Source organism: Rhincodon typus, chromosome 36, assembly GCF_021869965.1.
Source record: "Rhincodon typus isolate 14 chromosome 36, sRhiTyp1.1, whole genome shotgun sequence".
In the NCBI taxonomy this organism is placed as follows: Eukaryota; Metazoa; Chordata; class Chondrichthyes; order Orectolobiformes; family Rhincodontidae; genus Rhincodon; species Rhincodon typus.
This window is the reverse complement of record NC_063367.1, coordinates 15,229,347-15,253,285: the sequence shown is the minus strand read 5'-3', so window position 1 is coordinate 15,253,285 and position 23,939 is coordinate 15,229,347. Positions and strand designations below refer to the sequence as shown.

General features: G+C 45.0%; 1 protein-coding gene across 1 annotated transcript in view; it reads right to left on the bottom strand.

The window, feature by feature from the left end:
• Positions 1 to 23,585, bottom strand: part of LOC109923948 (AT-rich interactive domain-containing protein 3B-like) — a 218,920-nt gene extending 195,335 nt beyond the window's left edge. The window contains exons 1-2 of the mRNA XM_048617042.1: positions 23,420 to 23,585; positions 11,674 to 12,285 (exon numbers count right to left, since the gene is read on the bottom strand). Coding sequence (XP_048472999.1) covers positions 11,674 to 12,285; positions 23,420 to 23,464 — 657 coding nt within the window. The 5' untranslated portion in view covers positions 23,465 to 23,585. The remainder of the gene's footprint in view (positions 1 to 11,673; positions 12,286 to 23,419) is intronic.
• Between the last annotated feature and the right edge of the window lie 354 nt (positions 23,586 to 23,939).

Below are 23,939 nucleotides of genomic sequence, written 5' to 3'. Positions count from 1 at the left end.
TGCTTTGCACTCTGAGGTGCTTCAGAGCACTGGGGTGCTAAAATCGAGAGAAATTACTATTTTGGTTTTAAAAATTTCTTTCCAATTTTCTCCTGTCCTCTCCAGATCCTGAAAGATCCTAACTGGGGGCGGGGAATGACCTAGTGGTATTATCGCTAGACTGTTAATCCAGACACTAGACCGAGGTAATATTCTGGGGAGCCAGATTCAAGACCCGCCTGGTAGATTTGAATTCAATAAAATTCTGGAATTAAGAATCTAATGATGACCATGAAATCCATTGTTGTTTGTTGGAAAGACCCATCACTAATACCTTAGGGATGGAAACTGCCGTCCTTGCCTTGTCTGACCTACGTGTGACTCTCAATTCAATAGTTAGGGATGGGTAATAAATGCGGCCTAGTCAGAGGTGGTCTCATTCCATAAAATTAATTTTAAAAAAATCTAGTCTAGCAGCATTACCATGATGCTACTGTCTCCCAGGGGCACAGGACGGACCCTTTCAGAACTGGCTCATTTACCTGAGGAAAGGGGTCTGTTTGCGTGCTGCGTATGTAAGGTGTAGAATCTGTGTGCAGCAATATTGTTGAGCGTGCATGATTTCATCTGCTTAAATGTTTCCCCTGCATGAATTAAACAAACACACCTTGACTCCAAGGACGGATCTCCCTCATGGGTTCTAAAACCTGTCGCCACACTCAAATGTGGATCAAAAGCAAGCGCTGTGTTTAAAACAAAACAGTTTCCTCAGAGTGCCCAATTCATGGGAGCCAGGCAGGCTCATGGGTTAATTACCACTCCCAACGGGAAAAACAATAACAGGCAAAAATGGAAGGCTTCAAAATGCAGGCACCCTCTCCCTCCAACTTTCTTCAAAGTTGAACGAAACATCGTTTCCTGCAGCCCAATGTAGCTGGGAGGAGGATCTCCTGGATAGGCTGGCTTGGGGTAGCTGTAACCGAAACAGGACAGTTAACTCGTACTTCCAAGCCTTCCTGGATGTCTGCCGTCATTGACAGGTCATCTCTGGGCAGCCAACCACTCCCTGGTTGCCTGCACGAGGCCAGAAACACAGTGGAAAGTTCTCATTGGCCTCGTGTAGCTATGAACAAGTTTAATTGGCTACCCACCATCAAGCTACCCCCTCCCACCGCCACCTAACCCCATCCAATCTCGACAGAAATGTCTCGGGGGCTGTGAATGAGGTGGGGATCTGGGACGCCAACAGAAGACAGCATTTCTGATACCTGACTGCCTCGGTTCACAACCCTGGAGGGAGGTGAATATCAAGCCCCACATCGCTGTGGAGTGAAAAAGGACCATTTGGGTTCAGGACCAGGGAAAGAAAACATGGGGGCCCCCAGGCCTGCCCCTGGCCCAATCATGGTGTGACCCCTAGACTCCTGGCCCCTGATGTAATTCCATTATCTTTGCCCAAGACAGGTTGAATGGACCCAGTTTCATTGGGGCTGTATATTCTCTGCAGTTCTAACTATGTACCCCCCTCCATTATTATGCCCTTGTGGTCATTCTTTGAGAGTTAACACAGACCCTGTGTAATACACCAGATTCCACCAGAACAGAGAATTCAAGCCACATCCAACTTTGTATTTTGCCAATGTCTATGAATGAGCACTTTCCACAGCCTGGCCACGAAAGTTACTTTCAATAATTCCACTTCAAAACACAACTTGAGAAATGGGAGAGAGAACAGCAGACAATATTCTCCTCCACTGCCTGTAACTCCTTTGCTGTCAATCCGCTGAAGTGAAGTATGCAGTAGTTCCGTGTTTGATGTTTTTTGAGAGAGTCTGTTAACTGATCTACGCTCACTTGCTCAATTGCTCAGATTCCATACTCTCGCTCAGTCAAAAGCAAAATGACTCCTGGAAGCCATTAGAAACTGAGCCGTAAGCATGAAAGCAGAAATTTGTGACTGCAGCGATATTTCAAAGCTTTTGCCAAAACGTCTTTTGAGTTTTCTGTTTACAAACTAGTGCCATCTCTCCATCGCTGCGAGATATCTAAAACAAACCCCAGACAGCAGGCTGCAAACTCAGGACCAGTTCCAACATTTCAACAAACAAGTTGGGCAATTCTTCAAAAACATTTCACTGGAAATGTTCGTCATTCTGGGGAACTCTCACCCCCAGCGATCTGCCCCTTTAATTAAAAAAGTGCATTGGACAACGCAACATTTTGGTCATTTAAGCAGGTAGGGTCTGATTTACAAAAAACTTCAACTAGTCAGGCAACAGCTGCAAGAGATTTGCATCAGCTTTCCCTCAAAGTCTGCTCCATTGAACAGCAGGAAATTCAGACGAGACAAGCAGTGTGGCCAATCAAATAAGGAATAAGCATCTGTCAACCAAAGCAGTCTCTCCGATTGTAGCTCCGTGCACCCAGCCCACTTTGTGGTGATTGAACTGTTCAGTGCATTAACAATTGGGAGATCGTGTCGCTCAGCATGTAGTGATCCTGCCTCTGAGCCAGAGGCCCCCAGGTTGAATCCAATCCCAGGACGTGATGTTCATTGAAGGTGCATTCATATTTCAGCCAAATCGGTTATCGCTCAAATTCGATATAGGATCGTAAAATCATACAGCACGGAAACAGACCCTTCAGTCCAACCAGACCATGCTGACTATAATCCCAAACTAAACTGCTGAGGAAGGGTCACCGGACCCGAAACGTTAACTCTGATTTTTCTCCTTCACAGATGTTGCCAGACCCACTGAGCTTTTCCAGCATTTTGTTCCAGATTTCACGTGAAGTAGCAGTCCTCAGACTAGGGCTTCTGGCAACACCTTCGAGAGCTGTTCCAGGGGAAAACCAGCTACGAGAACAGTAAGATTTACTGCCTTGTGTTTCAACTAGACCCTGGGGAGGAGATAAAACTAACACAAGACAAAACAAAAAAAAAACTGATGCTGGAGATCTGAAACAAACATAAAAAGTAATTTCTGGAGAAACTCAGCAGGTCTGGCAGCATCTGTGCAGGCAGAAACTGAGTTAACGCTTCAAGTGCAGCGACCTTTCAGGAAGAACTGCTTGAATGGGTCAAGTAATTGATTTCTTTTCCCTGCAAGGAAAATCCTTGTGCGTTTGTGTAAGTACAAAGATTACAATTGGCACAAACAAACAATCATCCTTCCAATGTTGAGCATTCCTGCATCAACCTCTCCATGCTGCTAGTAATCTGAGTCACAGACTAATGCCAGGGTAGACAACAAACCCTTATGAACATATTAAGCATTTATACTGGAACTGTGCTGTGTGGTACCTCCAGGCTCTGTTAGCTGATATAAATAGAACCCACATTGATTGTTCCCCTGCACAAGCCCTTTGGAGGATCAGTGTAGACTCAATGGGCCAAATGGTTTGCTTCCACGCTGTAGGGATTCTATAATTCCATTATCTTGGTTTGGTCGTCACCAACAGGCAGAGTACAGACCGTGCTCAACTAACTCATGCTCGCAAAATCACAATCAAACAGTTGTTTGTAGATGCCATTCTATGATTGCTCAGTAAGTGTCATCCAATCCATTGCGCACGCATAGCTACATGAACAATATGTGACGATGATTAGTTGGCCACATTATATGGCTCATACACACTTGCCGGAAGTGACGTACGTTCATACATTGGGCCCTGTTCCCTGCAAACAGAAGGAATGCCTTGTGCCTTTCCAGAATTACCCAGAAGCTTGGGGAGCCTGTAGTTGTCCATTTCTGTCACCATACCAACACCTTGTGCAATCAGAGTAGGCTCGCCAACCAGTCAGCAGCCTTTTCCCTCGTAGTATAAATTGTTGTGATGGCTTGAAATTTGGCATTCTTGCATTGGTCCTGACAAGGACAAGAAGAAAAGCTTCAAAACATCTCTTTTCAGCAGTAAATAAACGGCTGATTTAGCAAGAGGTGCAACAAAGCTGGTAAAAATCCAGCTCATTTACCCACAACCTAAGGGAAACTAACAGGATTTTGACTTTCTTCGAATCCATTTCCACACCAGAGTCGTTGACTGTTCAATTGGCGTCTGATATGCCTGGGCAAGACATAGAGTCACAGAGATGTACAGCACGGAAACAGACCCTTTAGTCCAACTCGTTCATTCTGACCAGATAATCCTAAATTAATCCAGTCCCATTTGCCAGCATTTGGCCCATATCCCTCTAAACCCTTCTATTCATATACCCATCCAGGTGCCTTTTAAATGTTGACATTGTACCAGCGTCCACCGGCAGCTTATTCCATACACGCACCACCCTCTGTGTGAAAAAGTTGCCCCTTAGGTCCCTTTCAAATCTTTCCCCTCCCACGTTAAACCTATGCCCTCTAGTTTTGGATGCCCATACCCTGGGGTAAAGACCTTCCCTATTTACCCTATCCATGCCCCTCATGATTTTATAAACCTCTCTCAGCCTCTGACACTCCAGGGAAAATAGCCCCAGCCTAATCAGTCTCTCCCTCTCACCCTGGCATCATCCTTGTGAATCTTTTCTGAACCCTTTCAAGTTTAACAACATCTTTCCTATAGCAGGGAGACCAGAATTACACAGAATATTCCAAAAGTGGCCTAACCACTGTCCTGTATTGCGCAACATAACCTCCCAACTCCTATACTTAATCACTGACCAATAAAGGCAAGTATACCTAATGCTTTCTTCATGATCCTGTCGACCTTCAAGGAACTACAAACCTGCACTCTAAGATCTCTTTGTTCAGCAACACTCCCCAGGACATTACTATTAAGGTGAATAACTCCTGTCCTGATTTGCTTTTCCAAAATGCAGCACTTCACATTTATCTGAATTGAACTCCATATGCCGCTCCTTGGCCCATCAGCCTAAGATCCCCAAATGTGTAACTGCTTTCCCAGGGTTTGAGAGATGGGCAATAAATACAATAAAAGCATAGACGGGGCATCAAGTGGCATATTCCCAGGCTGTGCCTTGCTGGGTAAAGCATTCCATAACTGAGCGACTATGTCACAATTGAGTTGGACCTTTACAAAGTTAATCATTCCTCCCAGCCCCTGTGCAACTGAAAACAAACTGGAGTTATCTGGAAATATGTATTCATAAAACTCAGCACCAAAGAGAGGGTGAGCAGACAGTAACAGAATACTGTAAGTAACTTAATCAATGTGTCCAATTCAAGCTTCCTTTTTTTTGCTAAATGAATGAGGAAATTTAATATTGCTGTTTGGCAAGCAAATTAAATTGCTGTGGCTAACCTCACTGCACGTGGAAACTTAATAGCCCAATTAAAAAGTGGCACAAGGGAAAATAGAAGTCCTGGAGAGTGAAACGGAAATGAGTAGGAATGACTGAAAGTGCAGCGAGCAAATTCATTTAATTACAGAAAGGGGAGGTCAGCTTCAAATTAAAGGTGGATATTGAGGCCTTCACTTTAACACTGGAGTTGGAGACTGATCCGATAAGTATGGACACACACATTAACATGCACTGAAACACACACACACAGCCTAGATATATACAGGGTACATTGATATGTACACACACACACACACACACCACACACAGCCTAGAAACAAGGCAGACACCCTGATGCATGTATACACACACACACACATACAGCCGAGAAACAAGGCAGACACCCTGATGCATGTACACACACACACACACACAAAACTCAGTCAAATCTGCTGATTTCAGTTAGCAGCACTGGGTTGAATGGCCATCTTCTGTGTGACAATCTCACTCGGCACTCTCAAATTGGCAGGAGAGAGAGAGCTGGGCAAAGCTGTCAGCATAAGTTCCCCATTCTGAGCAGCATCCAAACAGACTCTGGAAGGTTTATGGACCTGGAGAGTGGGGCTCAAAGGGGAATGTCCCTCTGTTCTGTGGAGCGTCCCACGGCCCATTGACACTCATGCAGAGAATATCGGCTGCTTGGATAGGGAGCACGGAGAGTGGGAAGCAGCAGACAGTAAACCACGCCTTGTCACATGGGAGAGGGTGTTGGCGTGATATGGAAACTAACTGAAGGGGAGCACGACTTTTTAAGAATACTGAACTACCTCAGGGCAACCCCACTTGATGGCGTTAACCATGGCTCCTTTGGATCAGAGGTGAGGGGGTTCATGTTCCATAGCCTGACAGTACTAAGAGAGTGCTGCAGTGCAGGAAGTGCCATCGTATAACTGAGAGCTCAAGGGGATGTCGAAAATCCCACTGGGCCATTTCGAAGAGGGGAACACGTTCGGCACCGATGTCCTGGCCAACACGGTTAATAAAACATTGGATAATCTGGTGTTTATCACACCACCATCGATGTGATCTTTCAGCACCAAAGAACACCGTATTTCCTACATTTCAGCAATAACTTTGAGAGTACTTTGCTGGCTGCAGGACATTCTGAAAGGCATTACACCAACGAAAGAAGGAATGAAAGATGCCCAAGCAATTTAGGACGTCCTGCCTTGATCGAAATGGAAGTTCCTTCTCCAGCCAAGAGTCCTCACTGTTTGGCAGCAAACATATACAGAACCTCGTGCTGACAGGTGCTGGCTAATTCAATTAAGAGCAAAGTAACGCTAAAGCACCTGCACATACGCGCAATCCAGTTAACGCTCTCACTCTTGACAGGCCAAGTATTGTTGGCACGAGCTGGTTATAAATCTTTTGAAATACGTCCAAAACAAAGAGCTGTGCCAGAGGGCCTTGTGGTGAGTGTTCTTTGAAAGCTCGACTTGGCCTCCTGCCAAACATCACAGTTTCAATTTTCATACTAACAGATGGCAGCTATTACCAACACTGGTTTGTGGTACAGTTACACTAATAACCTCTCAACTCTGTCAAGAAATATACTACTTGCTATCTTTCATTGCTGATCTCTTTAGCAACGTCCCAACTCCCCTCAAAATGCTTAACTCATCAGCGACCTGTTTAACACGCACATCTTAACCAGCCTGCATCTCAGTCCAGCAACCTCCGCAGGGACCAAGACTCACAATTCAGGATTCCACATCCGTGTTGTTCAACCATCTAAATGATATGAAATACCCACTGTGCCCCTCTCCTCTCCACTGGGCTGGTGACAGGCAAAACACAAGAGTAATGGCATGGACGTAGAAAGAGGTCAAGAGATAGATAGCGCGTGAGAAAGAGGAGGTGTGGGGAGTCATGAGGGAGGGACAGCACGAAAGAGAAAGATAAAGAAAGAACGTGGGCACAGAGGGAGAAGGGGCATGAGGAAGAGAGCGAGAAAGACAGAACATGACGGAGGGAAACTGGGCACAAGGGAGAGAGAAAGGGAGCAGGCATGAGAGAGAAAGGGCATCAGGGAGGGAGGGACAGAGAGTGTATGCATGAGGGAGAGAGAAGGAAAAAGGCAGAACATGAGTGAGAGAGTGTGTGAGCACGAAGGAGTTTGAAAGTGTGATTAAGGAGAAAGACAAATGTGAATGAGAGGGCTCCAGGGAGACAGTCAATAAGAGAGAGAATGACAGAATGCAAAAGAGAGAGAGTGTGGGCATGACACAGAACAGTGCCTGGTCCACATAACCTGCCCGTTCAGACTCTGAGTGAAGGAAACGTATTTAATGGTCATTAGACCTAGCATCAGTTTAGCACTGCCAAAATCGCAATGTGGTACATTTTGCTACAAGTGGTCACCAAACTTTTTTCATCTGTCTTCCTGATCCATTACTACCTCCTACTGAAGAGTAACAAACCTGGGCACAGACAGAATGGCTTCCACACAATTGAACAGTTTTTGAAAGAAAGAGGGAACTTTTATACCTGGGCTTCAAATTATGCCAGTCCTGAGGAATTCAGAGGAAACCACAGAGAGAAAGACTTACATTTTTATTGGCACTTGCACAACATCAGGATTTCCCAAAGCGTTTCACAAGTAAAGGAAGTACTTTCAACATGCAATCACTGTTGTAATCAGAGAGCTGTCTGAGTCTATGCTGTGGCCATTTGGCCCATCGTGTCTGCCCTCAGTCTGCTGCTATACTCCTCCAAACATTTCTTCTCCAGTTCTCCAGTGCTCTTTTCGAGGCCTGTACTGAATCCTCACTGTCCAAGCGCAGTCTATGTCTCAAAAATAAAGAACCACGGATGCTGAAGATCTGAAACAAAAACAGTCAAGTGCTGGAGAAGCTCAGCAGGTCTTGCAACAACCGTGGAGAGAGAAACGGAGTTAGTGTTTCGTCTCTGGTGACCCTTCTTTGGAATACATTGGACTCGAAACATCAACTCTTCTTCCCCTCTCCACAGACGCTGCCAGGCCTGCTGAGTTTCTCCAGTAATTTTCTGTTTGTGTCACAGTCCAAGACACTAGGGATAAGTGTCGCTGCTCCCTCTACCATTGCTTCTTTCGCCAATCATTTAAAGTCAATGTCCTTTAGTTCACAAGCCTACTGGCAATGGGAACAGTTCCTACTTGTAGACTCAGTCTAGACTGCACCGGTTAAGGTGGAATGGCCATGCTAAATTGCCCATAGCATCCAGGGATATGCAGGCTGGGTGGGTTAGCCAAAGAAAATACAGGGTTATGGGGATCGGTTGGGAGGGCGGAGTGGATGGGTCTGGGTAGGATGTCCTTCGGAGGGTTGGTGTAAACCCGATGGGTCAAATGGCCTCTTTCTGCACTGCAGGGATTCTACGAGCTCCGTGCAACCTCCTCACAATCTCTTTGAAGGAGAACAGCCCCGGGTTTCCCAGTCCATCCAAATAATTGCAGTTTGTTCTCATGAGCGCTGTCTCAACACCCTCCCCAATGCTGTCACATCATGCAACCATCTGGCACACAGCAAGCTCCCACAAGATAACACCCTGGTCATTCATTCATTCCCCACCCCCCAGTTGAGGAGGAGGTTTGGCTGTGGGCAGATAACCCTAAAGGGCTCCTTTCACATCTAGGCACTTTGCTGGAAATCCACCCCTGCTTCCTCTCCCGTCACATCCTTAGGACGTTCAAGCACACAGATATCATATCATCCAAAAGGAGGTTGGAGTCACTCCTTCCCCATTTATTTTCTGGATGATAGCACATCCTTACTTGGTCTAGCCTACGCGTGACTCCAGGCTCGCTGCAATACGGTTGACTCTTATCTGCCCTCTGGGCAATTAGAGATGGGCAATAAATGCTGCCTAGCCTGTGACGCCCTCATCCCGTGAATGAATTAAAAAAAAACTATACCCTGTCAAAAATTTTTTTTTGAATTAAGTCCAGGCCTCTGGATTATTTGAGCAAATAAACTTTGCTCAAGAAAACTAAAAGTGTTGAATATAGAATTAATTTTACAAAAAGTCTATGGGTCTGATGCTGTATTTACAGAATTATAGATCCAGCTAGAATCCCAATCCACAGCTTTGCTCTTCAGGGGTGTGTAATTGCGGCATCCACCAGGTCACAGTGCCAACCCCGTAGACAGAGTCATAGAGCTGTACAGCACGAAAACAGACCCTTCGGTCCAACTCGTCCATGCTGACCAGATATCCTACATTAATCTAGTCCCATTTGCCAGCATTTGGCCCATATCCCTCTAAATCCTTCCTATTCATACACCCTTCCAGATGCCTTTTAAATGTTGTAATTGTTCCAGCCTCCACCATTTCCTCTGGCGGCTCCTTCCATACATACAGAACCAGGCTTTTATTTTTGACTGAAAGTACAGGGAGAAACTCTCTCCGCTGGCAGGAAGGTCGTTAATCAGGGAAGATACATTCAAGCTAACTGGCAAGAGAAGTCAGCAGGGAATTTTTGCTTTGTTTAGAGAGAATACACTGAATTGGAAGGGTGTGAGAAGCAAAATCAACAATAACTTTCAAAATTGAATTGGATCTCCTTTCACTGAGAAAAGGAGAACTTTTGCAAAGTTGGAGGGAAAGGGGAACTAATTGCTAGCTCTTTTGAGGAGTGGGTATAAGTACAATGCGCCTAATGGCCCCCTCTGCCTCAAATTTGGATTCCTTCAGATTCCCAAAATTTATAGTTCACCCCTGTTACTTTCAGAGGCAGTATCACAATGGAGAATGTGTTCCCTTGGAGTCAACTTCCTAATGAACACGAGTGCAGTGATGCTTAGCTAATGAGCCGGGCAGGCTGGATGGACCGAATGGCCTCCTTCTACACCATAACCAAGTTCTGAGATTCTGTGAGCGAGCTTCCTCCAAGCAAGAGATGAAAACAATGGCATGGTGGCTCAGTGGTTAGCACTGCTGCCTCACAGCGCCAGGGACCCGGGTTCGATTCCACCCTCAGACGACTGTCTGTGTGGGTTTCCTCCGGGTGCTCCGGTTTCCTCCCACAGTCCAAACATGTGCAGGTTAGGTGAATTGGCGATGGGAAATTGCCCACAGTGTTCAGGGGTGTGTAGATTGGGTGGGTTATAGCAGGGATGGGTCTGGTTGGGATGCTCTGAGGGTTGGTGTGGACTTGTTGGGCAGAAGGGCCCGTTTCCACACTGTAGGGATTCTATGTTCTACAAAAAATTATCTCTGGTCTGTGTGATGTAACAAATCAAGTCACTGCTGCAAATGTGAGTCACCAACATGCAGGCCAGGTCCCATTCACGTGTTCAAACGCCAGCAATGAGGTTGAATTCAGCTAAAGGCACCTTCACTGATTACATGCCTGGTTACTTCATGCTTTCCTGTGCTACGAAACTGAAAAATTCCCAACTTGCCTCAACCTTTGTGCAGAAAGCATGCAGTGGAACAAGGGCAGCCCTGATCCGTTATCCTGGAAGTCATCCTTAAGCTACTTTTCCAACTGCAATCTTGAAAGATCACATGGAGAAGGCACAAAGCAGCCACATCGCTCACACTCTCCTCTAGACCTTACATTCTTCACCCCGCTGCAGTCATTTCAACAGATAGAAATGCATGTTGAAAATGCGACCGTGCTTATCGAAAAGCTCAACTTAGGATGGAAAGAATGCCTTGGCGAGGGTTCTCAAGAAAAGCTATGGAGAGACGAGGAGCAGCTTCACCAGAAGACTCTTCATCTCTCGACTTCATTCAGAAGCACACAAGTAACGTTTGCTGCAGAGCAGAAAGCAGGGTGGACCCTCGTCTGATGGGAGTGAGAGTCAGAGACACTACACACACACACACACACACACACACACACAGCGCTCTTTAAACTACTCATTAACTAGCTAGATCAGAACTGCTTTGACATTAATTTAGGTGCACTAACATTGACTTTACAACTGGTTTCAGTACCCAACTTGACACAGCTGTGTGGCAATTACAATTGTGAAAGATTGTGCTGCGAGAGTCCTTTAGGAAATTCATTTCTCCTTTGTGAAATGGGAGAGGTAAGTTGCATATCCAAGACTGACTGTATCGCCATGGGGATACCTGGTAAAATAGATATACAAAATGGCCAAAAGTCAATGGACATTGAGCCAGTGTACAACTGCAGTCTGAACGTGCCTTTGGAGGTCACTGCACACATATCAAGATCAGCTTGTGTGATGTGTCATTGGGAAGAGAACATCAGAATCCAGGTGCCAGAAAGTCCAAGTTTGACATTAGGAAGAAGCTGGATTTCCAGACAGGGCTACTACCGGACTACGTTCTACCCCACTCTAGTGCACAATGAAGTGAGATACCTCTTTGCAATACACAGTCTGTTTAACTCTGCTAACTGTCTTCTGAAATCCATGCATGCAATGGGAAAGTCCTACCTGTTTGAACTGCTCTTCATAACCCCAATCGTGATGGCTAGCTGGAGATTTCGAATGTGCTGGGCTTGGGGAGATGGGTTGACTGTTTCCCTGCTGTTGGGATTGTCCGCTAACGGATGGACGGTGGGTGGGTGGGGGCCTCTGATTGGACAACGCAGCGGCAGGCCGTTTCCTGAGATAGGCCGCGTCCTCCTCTCCCTCGTCGTCCTCCTCGTCGAGATCGCCCCTCACCGCGTCCTCGTCCTCCAGGTCACTCGCGGCATCCTCCTGCTCAAAGGCATCGTCCTCGGCTTCTGAGTCCACGCTGCTCTTATCGGATCCTGGCGGAGCGACGGGCGCCGGTTGGCGGGTCAGGGTGGTGACAAGCGGTGACCCTGGTGGAGATCTGGACGAGGCTGCCAGGGTGGCCTGCTGACTGGCCAGCTGCTGAGCGTAGAAGATGCGGGCGTTGCGGATGTCCCGGTCCTTCCTCTCCCTGCCCTCCATCTCCAAGCGAGCTTGCTGCTGCCTTTGCAAATGCTCCATCACAGCTTCCAGCTTCATCCCCTGATGATGGAACTGAGAGTTTCCAGTCAGAACCAGGTTCAATTCTTCTCCAGTTGTTAAGCCAGGCTGTCAAGACAAAAGAAAAAAAACAGGGCTCACGTTAACCACTCTTGACTGTACCATCTCCAGGCCAACATGGTCGTTGCTATTTAATACACTTCCTTCTTGACATTTGGGCAACTTTGCCCCATTACACTCATCAAACCCAGAGGTAACACCGTGTGGAGCTGGAGAAACACAGCAGGCCAGGCAGCAGAGGAGCAGGGAAGTTGATGTTTCGAGACGTTGATGCAGCTCCACACTGTGTTATCTCTGACTCCAGCATCTGCAGTTCTCACTACTTCTTCAAACCCAGATAGTTTTTACCATTGCTCCTGCTGCAACAGAGGAAACAGTTTGTATCTCTCAAATCCTTCCATGGCCTTAAACACTCCAACTCCGCCATCTTTACTGTTGAGGAGTTTTTGACAATCTGCAAACTGTGGTGTTTGAGTGGATATCACACTGATTTTAAATCCTACTGTAAAACAAAGAACTACAGGTGCTGAAGATCTGAAATAGAAACACAAACTACTGGAAAAACTCAGCAGGTCTGGCAGCATCTGTGCAGAGAAAACAGAGTTAGTGTTTCGAGTCCAGTGACCCTTCTCCAAAACTGATAGCAGCTAGAAAAACGTACATAAATACTTCCAGTTCTGAAGAAGGGTCACTGGACTTGAAACCTTAGCTCTGTCTCTTTCGCCACAGATGCTGCCCAACCTGCTGAGTTTCTCCACCAATTTCCGTTTTAAATCCTATTGTGATTGGTATTTAGACTCACACAGAGTCATACAGCGTGGAAACAGACCCTTCGGCCCAAACAATCCATGCCAACCATAACCCCAAACTAAACTAGTTCCACCTGCCTGCAATTGGCCCATATCCCTCCAAACATTTCTTACTCATAAACTTATCCAAATGTCTTTTAAATGTTGTAATTGTACCCGCATCCATCACTTCCTCTGGAAGTTCATTCCACATACGAACCACTCTCTGTAAAAAATAATTGTCCCTCATGCTGTTTTTAAACCTTTCTCCTCTCAGCTTAAAAATATGCCCTGTTGTCTTGAAATACCCCACCCTAGGGAAAACACACCTGCGATTAACCTTATCTATGCCCCTCATGATTTTATAAAATCTCCATAAGGTTACCCCTCAACCTCCAACACACCAGTGAATAAATTCCCAGCCTATCCAGCCTCTTCCCATAACTCAAACCCACCAGTCCCGGCCACGACCTGGTAAATCTCTTCTGCATTTGCTAATTGCCCTTGAAACTAATAAGAATTTTGGAGGGCATTCATTATAGATTTGGAATCAAACAGAGGGCAGTCAGGATAAGAACAGCAGATTTCCTCCCCTAAAGGACAGTGGTGGACCAAATGGATTTTTAAACAACGATAGTTTTATGATCATCATTAGTGAGGCAACAAACAACTGCATTTATTAATTGAATTTAAATTCTACCAGCTGCTGGGATTTGAACTCATGACCCAGAACTTTAACTTAGACCTCTGGTGTCCTAACCCAGTGACATTACCATCTGTCCTTAATCCATCACATGATACCAACTTTAGATATTCTTCCAAGAATCTTGCTTACTGAATGTAGTATTTAAAATGAATTACATGTTCAAATGCGCAGCCATACTTTCATAAACTTTGGTGAATTAGGGACATGAAGTGTGAACTAATATTCTAATGTTTGGAAACCTCGGAGAGGGACACAACATGGAAACAGGCCCTTCAGCCCAACTCATCCATGCTGACCAGTTTTCTTAAACTGAACTGGTCCCATTTGCCTGCGTTTGGTCCATATCTCTCTAAACTTTTCCTATCTATGTACCTGTCCAAATGCCTTTTAAATGTTGTAATTTTACCTACCTCTACGATCTCCTCTGGCAGCTCGTTCCATACACGCCCCACCCTCTGTGTGAAAAAGTTGTCCCCCAGGTCCCTTTTAAATATTTCCCCCCCTCATCTTAAACCTAAGCCCTAGGTTTTGGATTCCCCGACCCTGGGGAAAAGACTTTGGCTATTCATCTAATCTCTCATGATTTTGCAAACCTCTATAATGTCACTCCTCAGCCCCCGACGCTCCAGAGAAAAAAAGCTGCAGCAGCACGGTGGCTCAGTGGTTAGCACTGCTACCTCATGACACCAGGGACCCAGATTCAATTCCACCCTCCAGCAACTTTCTTTGTGGAGTTTGCACATTCTCCCTGTGTCTGCATGGGTTTCCTCCCACAGTCCAAAGATGTGCAGGTTAGGTGGATTGGCTGTGCTAAATTGCTCATAGTGCCCAGGAATGTGAGAGTTGGGTGTAAAACCATGGGAAATGCAGGGGTTATGGGGATGGGCCTGGGTAGGATGCCCTTTGGAAGGATGGTATGGACTCAATAGGCCAAATAGCTTGCTTCCACACTGTCATGATTCAATAATTATATGCAGCCTCTCCTTATAACTCAAAATCTAACTGTTCCTCCATAACCTTTACCAATTAAAAGCCTGAGATTTTGTTTTGCTCTTTCATGGGATATGGACAGAGCCAGCATCTGTTGTCTATTCCTGATTGCCCAGGAGGAGGCAGTGCTGAGCCAGCATCTCTCACTGCTGCACTCCTTGTCGGCACGCCCACAGTGCTGCTCAAGAGGAAGTTACAAGACTTTGACCCAGCGACAGTGAAAGAAACGGGTGATGCATTTCTAACTCAGGGCGATGTGGGGTTTGGGGGTATACTTGTAGATGTGGTGATCCCATGCCTCTGCTGCTTTGTCCTTCTGGGTGGTAGAGGTTGTGGATTTGGAAGGTTCGCATCGAAGGAGTCACAGCCACTTGCAGCAGTACACCTTCTACAGGACACTCAACGACACGCTTGTGTGTGTCAGCGGTGGTTGGGGTGCCAATCAAATGGGCTGCTTTGACTTGGTGAGGCCATTTGATCAGGCAGCCAAGCAGTGTCAACACAAAGCCACATGCCAAGCAATGTCTACTTTATGGCCCAAACAGAGAAATTGCTGGGAAAACTCAACAGGTCTGGCATCACACGTGAAGAGAAAGCAGAGTAAAAGTTTCGGGTCCAGTGAAACTTCTTCAGAACTGCTTTTTTGGCAAATCGATTACCTTGATGGGTTTTATAAACTGAGTTCCTCAGCACAATAGTAGACACCAACAAGGTTCAATGGCTAAAATCCATCAGCTTAACTTGAAGTCACGAAGGATAATTTCCTCCTGTGACTGATTAGCTCAGTTGGTTAGATGGACACTGTGAAGCGTAAAATAACAGCCTGATTCCTGCTCCAACCGAATCAGACCTTAGAATCTAGCTCCTTGGCTCACCCTTAAGCATGACAGGCAACAGCAAAACACCAAACGTCAAAAACTGGCTTAAAACCCTAAAAGAGAGGTTGACCATTCAAACTTTGAAGAACCCCAAAGCTGGCTAGGCAGGGGTCTGCTGTTTGAGAGATTTCAGGGTCAAATCATGATCTGTTTTCTACAGAAGGAATTTCATCACAAAACCCAGTAAAACGCAATTCACTCCCAACATTTGGCCTCATTTTCTGCTGATTTGCAGGTGCATGGGGTTGGGGGGGAAAGAGTGAACTGGGAGATAAACCATGCAGGGATTCCTTCGCTGTTAAATTACTTTCAGCAACAGTTGTCCTTTGTTTTCTAGAAAATGATTTGATTTATTGCTGTCACTTATACCTAAGTACAGTGAAAAGTTTTGTTTTGCAGATCACAACATACACGGACAAATAAATCATAGGGTGCTTAGTCAGAGCGAGGCAAACAAGGTTACGCTGCACAGGAGGTGCACAAAAGCAAGATCAACGTTAGATTTGAAATTAGAGAGGTCCATTCAGAAGTCTAATAACAGCAAGGAAGAAGCTGTTCTTGAACCTGTTGCTGTGTTCATTTAAGCCTCTGTACCTTCTGCTTGATGGAAGAGCTTGAAAGACAGCATTGCTGGGGTGGGAGGGGTCTTTCATGATGTTGACAGTCTTTCCGCAGCAATGAGAACTGTAGATGGATGGAAGGTTGGCTTTTGTGATGGACTGGGCTGTGCACACAACTCTCTATAGTTTCTTATGCTCCTGGACAGAGCAGTTGCCATGCGGCACCCAGATAGAATGCTCTCTGTGGCGCATCTGCAAAAGTCAGTGAATATTTCCTTCCTCTCCTCCTGCTTCAGTAGGTAGCAATCTCATCTCTGAATCAGAGGTTTGAGGGTTCAAGTCCCACTGCTGACTGTTGAACTCCAGCTCAGTACTGATGGAGGGCTGCGTTGTCAGAGGTGCTGGCTTTCAGACGCGATGTTAAACTGAGGCCCTGTCTCCGACAACGGGTCACTGGACTTGAAACGTTAACTCTGTTTCACTCTCCACTGATGCTGCCAGACCTTCCGAGTTTCTCCAGCACTTGGGTGTTTATTGCTAATGCTAACTATACTGATGAAACCATCTTCTCAATAGCCAAGAGGCTAGGTCAGAGGGAGGTTAGCAGCCAATTACAAGCCCAAGAGTCTGGACAGATTTCCTTCTCTTAATAAAAAAGGTGCTAAATGAACCAGACAGAATTTTAAAATCAACAATCCAGAAGTTTCACAGTCACCATTACCAAGTCTAGCTTTAGATTTTTGATTTATTGAAGTGCATTTAAAATTCCTCAACTGGTGTCATGGGATGTTAATCCACCTTTCCAGATTATTAGCTCTATCACTTGGATTACTAGCATAGAGATTTAACCACAATTCTAACATTCCCACAATATGAGCTACTGAGCAAATAACCAAATGTGTATTTAGAGTCTCTGGCCTTTCCTTTTAAAATAATTGAGTCAATTTTTCTTTAGCTAAGCTGGCTGGTTTGCGAATTCCACAGATAATTGAGCAGATTGCAATCCTTAAAAGTTTTGGATAATGGAGTCGTCCTTCCTTATTCAGATGCTGTAAATCAATGGTCCCGATGGTAAAGATTAGACATTTCCAAAGCATTTTCTACACCAGGTTCTACTTTTGTATTTTCATAGGAAAAGAAATGCATTTTTCGTTTTAATGGTAAAAAAATGACAGAGGTCCATTGCATGGTGATGTCTGTAACATCACTCAGCTCTGCTTGTCTCAGCTCAGCTCCCGCTGAAACCTTCATCTATGCCTCTGTTAACTTGAGACTTGAAGAATCATAGAATCCTTATAATGCAGAAGCAGGCCATTCAGCCCATTGGGTCCAACCTGATCATTGGAAGGGCATCCAAAACAGACCCACACCCCCACCTTATCCATGTAACCTGCATTTCCAAGGCTAATCCACCTAGCCTGCTTATTCCCAGTCACACCAATTTACAAAGGCCAATCCACCTAACCGACACATCAAAGAGACCAACGCACTCCTAGCTGGTCTCCCCAGTTCTACCCTCCAGAAACGTGAGCTCAACCAAAGCTCTGCTGACCATGTCTCAACTTGCAGCAAGTCTCATTTCCCAATCGCACCCTGTGTTCAATGTTCGTTGTCGAATCCCAATTCAGCAATGTCTTGATTTCATCTTCTTTATCCTTGTTTTCAAATCCCTCTGTGAACTCTCCCCTCCTTATCTCTACCAGCCCCGCAACACTCCAAGCTTTCTGGGCTCCTCTGACTCTTGTACATTTCCAGTTCTAATTGCCCCACCACTGGTGGTCGTGCCTTCAGTTGCCAGGCTCCAAGTTTTGCTCCTCGATTCTTAAAGCCTCCCATATTGCCCAAGCATTTGATTAATGGAAGTAAAATTCTCCTTAGGACAAGTGGTGTCAAATTTTGTTGGACGACACTCCTGAAAAGTTCGCTTTGACCACTTCATTATATTACAAGCACTATTAAAGAACATTAGAACCCAAGATCTAGGAATAGCAGTCAGCAATTCGGCCCCTTCAGCCCGCTCCACCATTCAATTCGATCATGGCTGATTTCATCTCAGCCTCATTTCACTCTCCTGCCCAATCATTACAACCCTTCAACTCATGACTCATCAAAAATCTGTCTCTATCCTCCTTCAATTTACTGAATGTCCCAGCATCCACTGCAGTCTGGAGGAGTGAATTCCAAAGATTCACGACCCTTTGACAGAAGTAATTTCTCCCCATATTGGTTTTAAACCTGCCAACCCTTATCCTAAAACTATGATCTCTGGCTCTAGATTGCCCCACAAGGGGCAACACCCTCTCTACGACTACTTTGTCAATCTCCTTTAGCATTTATATACCTCAATGAGATCTCCTTTCATTCTTCTAAACTCTAGACAGTATAGGCCGAACCTGCTCAAACTCTTCATAAGACACACTCCGCATTTCTGGAATGAATCTAGCGAACCGCCCCTGAACTGCCTTTGATGCATCTATATCTCTCCTTAAGGCAGGGAGCCAAAATTGTACACAATACTCCAGGTGCAGTGTCACTAATGCCATGTATGATTGCACCAACATTTCCCTACCTTTATACTCTATTCCTTCAGCAATAAATAGCAAAATTCCATTTGCCTTCCTTATTACCTGCTGTACCTGTGATTGATGCACAACCAGATCCCTCTGCACAGGAGCACTCGGAAGGTTTGCTCTGTTCACTTTCCAATCCTCCAACCAAAATGGATAAACCCGCACTTTTTCATGTTAAACTATTTAGATGAAAATTGCCACCATTGTTGCAATATCATGGCTCCCTTATTGGATATTTATCCAATGAATGATTGAAGTGTCAGAATGCCACCAATTCCCATAAGACCACAAGAAATAAGTGTAGGTCATTCAGCCCTTTAAGGTTGCTCTGCCATCCAATAGGATCATGGCTGATCTGATATTCCTCGCGCCCACCTTCCTGCCTTTTCCCTGTCACCCTTGATTCCCCAGCTGATCAAGAATCTGTCTCAGGCCCTAAATGTACACAAGCGCTCTGCCCCCACAGCTCTCTGTGGCAAGGTGTTCCAAAGACTCTCAACCCTACCCTCTGAGAGAAGAAATTCCTCCTCATCTCAGTCTTAAAATGATACTCCTTTATTCTGAGACACTGCTTTTTGTGATGAGGTGAAGAGAGAAATCCATGTGACTTGTAATAAAAACCCAATTTCCCATTAGTTTTGGTGCATATGACCAGGTTACATCCTACTGCGTTCCACAGGGATACATAAAATCCCCAGAAACATAGGGGTACTGGAGAGAGTCAAGCAGCAGTATCAATAAATTTAACACCTTATTTTTAACATTTATTTTACAGTTTGCTTAAAATAGATGCATATTCAAGGCTTTTCTTGTCCACTCCTCAGGACTTGAATGCAAGTAGACTAAATTTAGAATGGGGACAACAAAATTTATGAACTGCCTTTTCATTTTTAAAGTTGTTTTCCTTCCTGATTGATTTCTGAACAAATCTGAGCCTTGAATATTTATAATTTTTTTTAAATTAAGGAATCAAGGGCTTTGCAGAAAAGGCAGGGGGGTTGCAGATTATCAGGCCAGGCACAATCTCATTTTTAGATGGAGCAAACTTGATGGGCTGAATGGCCTACTGCTGCTAGGTCGTATGGTTTTATCTCTGACCTGATGAATAGAAAATAGTTTCATAGAGTCATACAGCATGGAAACAGACCTTTCAGTCCAATTAGTCCATGCCAACAATGTTCCCAAACTAAACTGGACCCGCCTGCCTGCATTTGGCCCATATCCCTCCAAACCTTTTCTATTAATGAACTATTCAAGTTTTTTTAAATGTTGTAACTGTACCTGCATCCACCACTTTTTGTGGCAGTTCATTCCACATGTGAACCACTCTCCGTGTAAAAGACACTCCCTTGTGCGTGTTTTTTAAATTCTTCTCCTCTCATCTTACAAAATATGCCCCCTCATTTTCCATTCCCCCACCCTAGGGCTAAGGCCCTGCCTATTCACCTTATCTATGTGCCTCATGATTTGATAAACCTTTATAAGCTCAACACCTCAACCTCCTACACTCCAGTGAAAAACTTCCCAGCCTCTCTTTATAACTCAAAACTTCCATTCCCAGCAACATCCTGGTAAATCTTTTCTGAACCCTCTCCAATTTAATAATATCCTTCCTATAGTAGGGAAACCCGAACTGGGCACAGTACTCCAGAAAAGGCCTCACCGACATCCTGTACAGAGTCAACATGACACGACAACTCCTGTACTCAAAGGTCTGAAGGCAAGTGTGCTAAATGCCTTCTTAACCACCCTGTCTACATGTAAAGCAAATTTCAAAGAATTATGTACCTGAATCCCTAGGTCTCTCTGATCTACAACATTACCCAGGCCCCTACCATTAATTGCACAAGTCCTGCCTTTGTTTATTTTACCCAAATGCATTACTTTGCATTTATCCAAATTAAACTCCATCTGTCACTCCTCAGCCCATTGACCCAATTGATCAAGATCTCTTTGTAATCTTAGATAACTTTCTTCACTGCCCGCTATACCTCCAATTTTGGTATCATCTGCAAACTTACTAAAAATGTCTCCTAAATACTCAGCCAAATCCTTCATATAAATGACAAACAGATGCAGACACAGCATCGATCCCTGTGGAAAACCACTGGTCACAGGCCTCCAGTCCGAAAAGCAACCCTCCACCATCACCGATAATATGAGATAACAAGGTGTAGAGCTGGATGAACACAGCAGGCCACGCAGCATCAGAGGAGCAGGAAAGCCGACGTTTTGGACCTGGACCCTTCTTCAGAAAACCTTCTGGATACAAAATTGGCTTTACGGTAAGAGACGATTGGCAAGCTCACCCTGAATCCCATGTGATACATCTAATTTATTAATTAGTCTACCATGCGAAAGTTTCTCAAAGGCTTTAATAAAGTCTGTGTAAACAATGTCTACTGCTCTGACCTCAACAATCTATTTGGTTACTTCCTCAAAAAATTCAAACAAGTTTGAGAGACACAATTTTCCCTTGTACAAAACCATGCTGCCTATCCCTAATCAGTCCTTGCCTTTCCAAATGCATGTAAGTCCTATCTTTCAGAATACCCTCCAACAACTTACCCGCCACTGATGTCAGATTCACTGATGTATAGTTCCAGGGCTTCTTCTTACAGCCTTTCTTAAATAAAGGCACAACATTAGCTACACTCAAGTCTTCCAGCACCTTACCCATGGTTATAGATGATACAAACATCTCTGCAAGGAACGTTGCAATTTCTTCCCTAATTTCCAACAACGTCCTGGGGTATACTTGATCAGGTCTTAGAGATCTACGCACCTTTATGTTTTTTTTAAGACCTCCAGCACTTCCTCTTCTGTAACATGAACTGTTTTCAAGACATCAGTGTTGATATCCCTGAGCTCCCTTGCCTCCATGCCTTTCTCCACAGTAAAAACTGATGCAAAGTATTCATTTAGTATCTCTCCCATCTCCTGAGGTTCAACACATAGACAATCTAGTTGCTCTTAACATACTTGTAGAATCTCCTTGGATTCTCCTTAACTTTAACTGCCAAGGCAATCTCATATCCCCTTTCTGCCCTCCTGATTTCCCTCTTAAGAATGCCTCTACACCCCTCATACTCTTCAAGAAATTCATCTGATCCCAGTTGTCTATATCTGAAATATGATTCTCTTATTCCTGACCAGAACCTCAATACCTTTATTCATCCATTGTTCCATACTCCTACCAGTCTTACTCTTCACTCTAACAGGAACATAATGCCTCTGAACTCTCCTTATCACACTGTTGAAAGCTTCCAACTTATGTGTTTTAAGACCTCCAGCACCTCTTAGCCAGTTGTCCCTTTACCTGAATGACACAGTGTCTCTCCTTACCAATGCTTACATTCTGTCCAACCAAGCTATTTATATTGCAAAGACAGAGAGAGATACATGGATCTAGAGAGACAGAGACGGCTTGTCCATTTCAGAAAAAGACTGAACAAATGCTAAAATGTCACCAATAAATTTCAAATTAAATTCTATTCCAGCTGTTGATGTCAAACATTGGAAATTAGTGTGTGTGTGAGAGAGAGTGAGATGGGGGGGTGAGTAATGGTTTTGACTGGGAGAGGTATAACTACTTGTCAGCGGGGAAGGGGGAGGGTTGCCGTTGCATGAGGATTTCTCTGGAACGATTTCCAACAGGGAATAACCTGGACAGTTCGGTTCTCTCGACCCCAGCACATGTTTGTTACAAGGAAGGCGGTAGCGTCAGTTTCAGTCGGGAAACTGACAAAAAAAAAACTTCAGGACTGTAATTCCCATGATCGACCCATCCCTCAGCTCGGGTGGGGGGGGCAAAATACAGGCCTTAATAAATGCCTCATAAGCAACTTGTCACCTTCTGGTTTTGGAGAAAAGTTACAGAGAGAAGGTAAAAGAAGGAGCAAAACTATGAAGACAGCAATTAAAGAGGAAAGGCAAATCTGAGAACCACAGTTTCCCCTCTGCCGGGGGGGTTTAGAGTGTGTGATCTAACACTGCAACCACCTTCCCTCCCCCCGTCAAAACCACCACCAACCCCCAACACCAGCACGACCTTGCAAACTAAAACAGAAACAGCAAAACCCTTTTGTCCAAACACATGTTAAATACCCAGGCGAGGATTTGGCCCCCACACTTAATTATATCAAACGACAAGCAATAAAAAAAACAAAACGGCACAAACTCCACTGAACAAGTGACGGTGCAGAACAATGAGGATTCGCCCCCAATTCCCAATCTGATCTGGTCGTTGTTTTCTTTTTTTTTTAAAGAAAAGGAACTAAACCCGCATCTCAACTGAACTCAAAAGCACATTCGTTGTGTGCACACGTAAAAAAAATAATCGGACTTTAAACAGCACTGCAAGAAGGCGATCTATCCTCACTCCCAATTCGCATCTCCAACACAACAACAATCTGACAGACCCTGATTTATCTCCTACACATCCAGCCAAACCCTCTACACAAACTTTTTTTTAAACAAAAAACAAAGTGGGAGGGGGTGGGGGGTTTTGCTGGAAATTGCCCCTTGCAGTCCAGATGGGTTGTAGGGGACACTTTTTGAGTGTGCTTTTGTCTTACTTTTCTCTAACTCATACACACACACACACACACACATATATATATAGAGTGAACAACACTTTGAACGCCCTGTCTTCATGCTATACAAGAGAGATGATGAACTTGTCCCTTACCATCGGCGCTGTATTGCTGTCGAATTTCCCTGTATTGTCCATCATGCCGGCTCAGAGATAGATACATGAGAGAGAGAGAGAGACACTAGCGCGCACACACACACACACACACCCTTCCAAGAAAAACAACGCGAGCTCCAAGCGCAGGGATGATTACAAGATAAAGTCACCAGTGCCCCTGGCTATAATTAATGGCATTTTCCTCTCGACACTAGTAAATATCAATCCCAGCATGCAACAAGTATGGGGACCGGCGCCTGCGTGGATCTGGGTCAGTTCTTGCAAATGTTAATCCCTGGGAGATGCCAAGTTGCTGTGTTCGCAGGCAGAACCTGCTCTCTCGCTCCTACTGCACTGGGGAGGGCACAGGTCCCGGAGCGCCTCACTGTTTCGTTGCAGGAGGACGTTCTGGGATGCTCAGGGGGTTGGGGGGTGGGATTGGTTACAACTTTCCAACAAAGCCCCAGCAGCTGGAGTAGTCAACATCAAAGTCTTGCCTCTTCTCTCTCTCTCTCTGAGA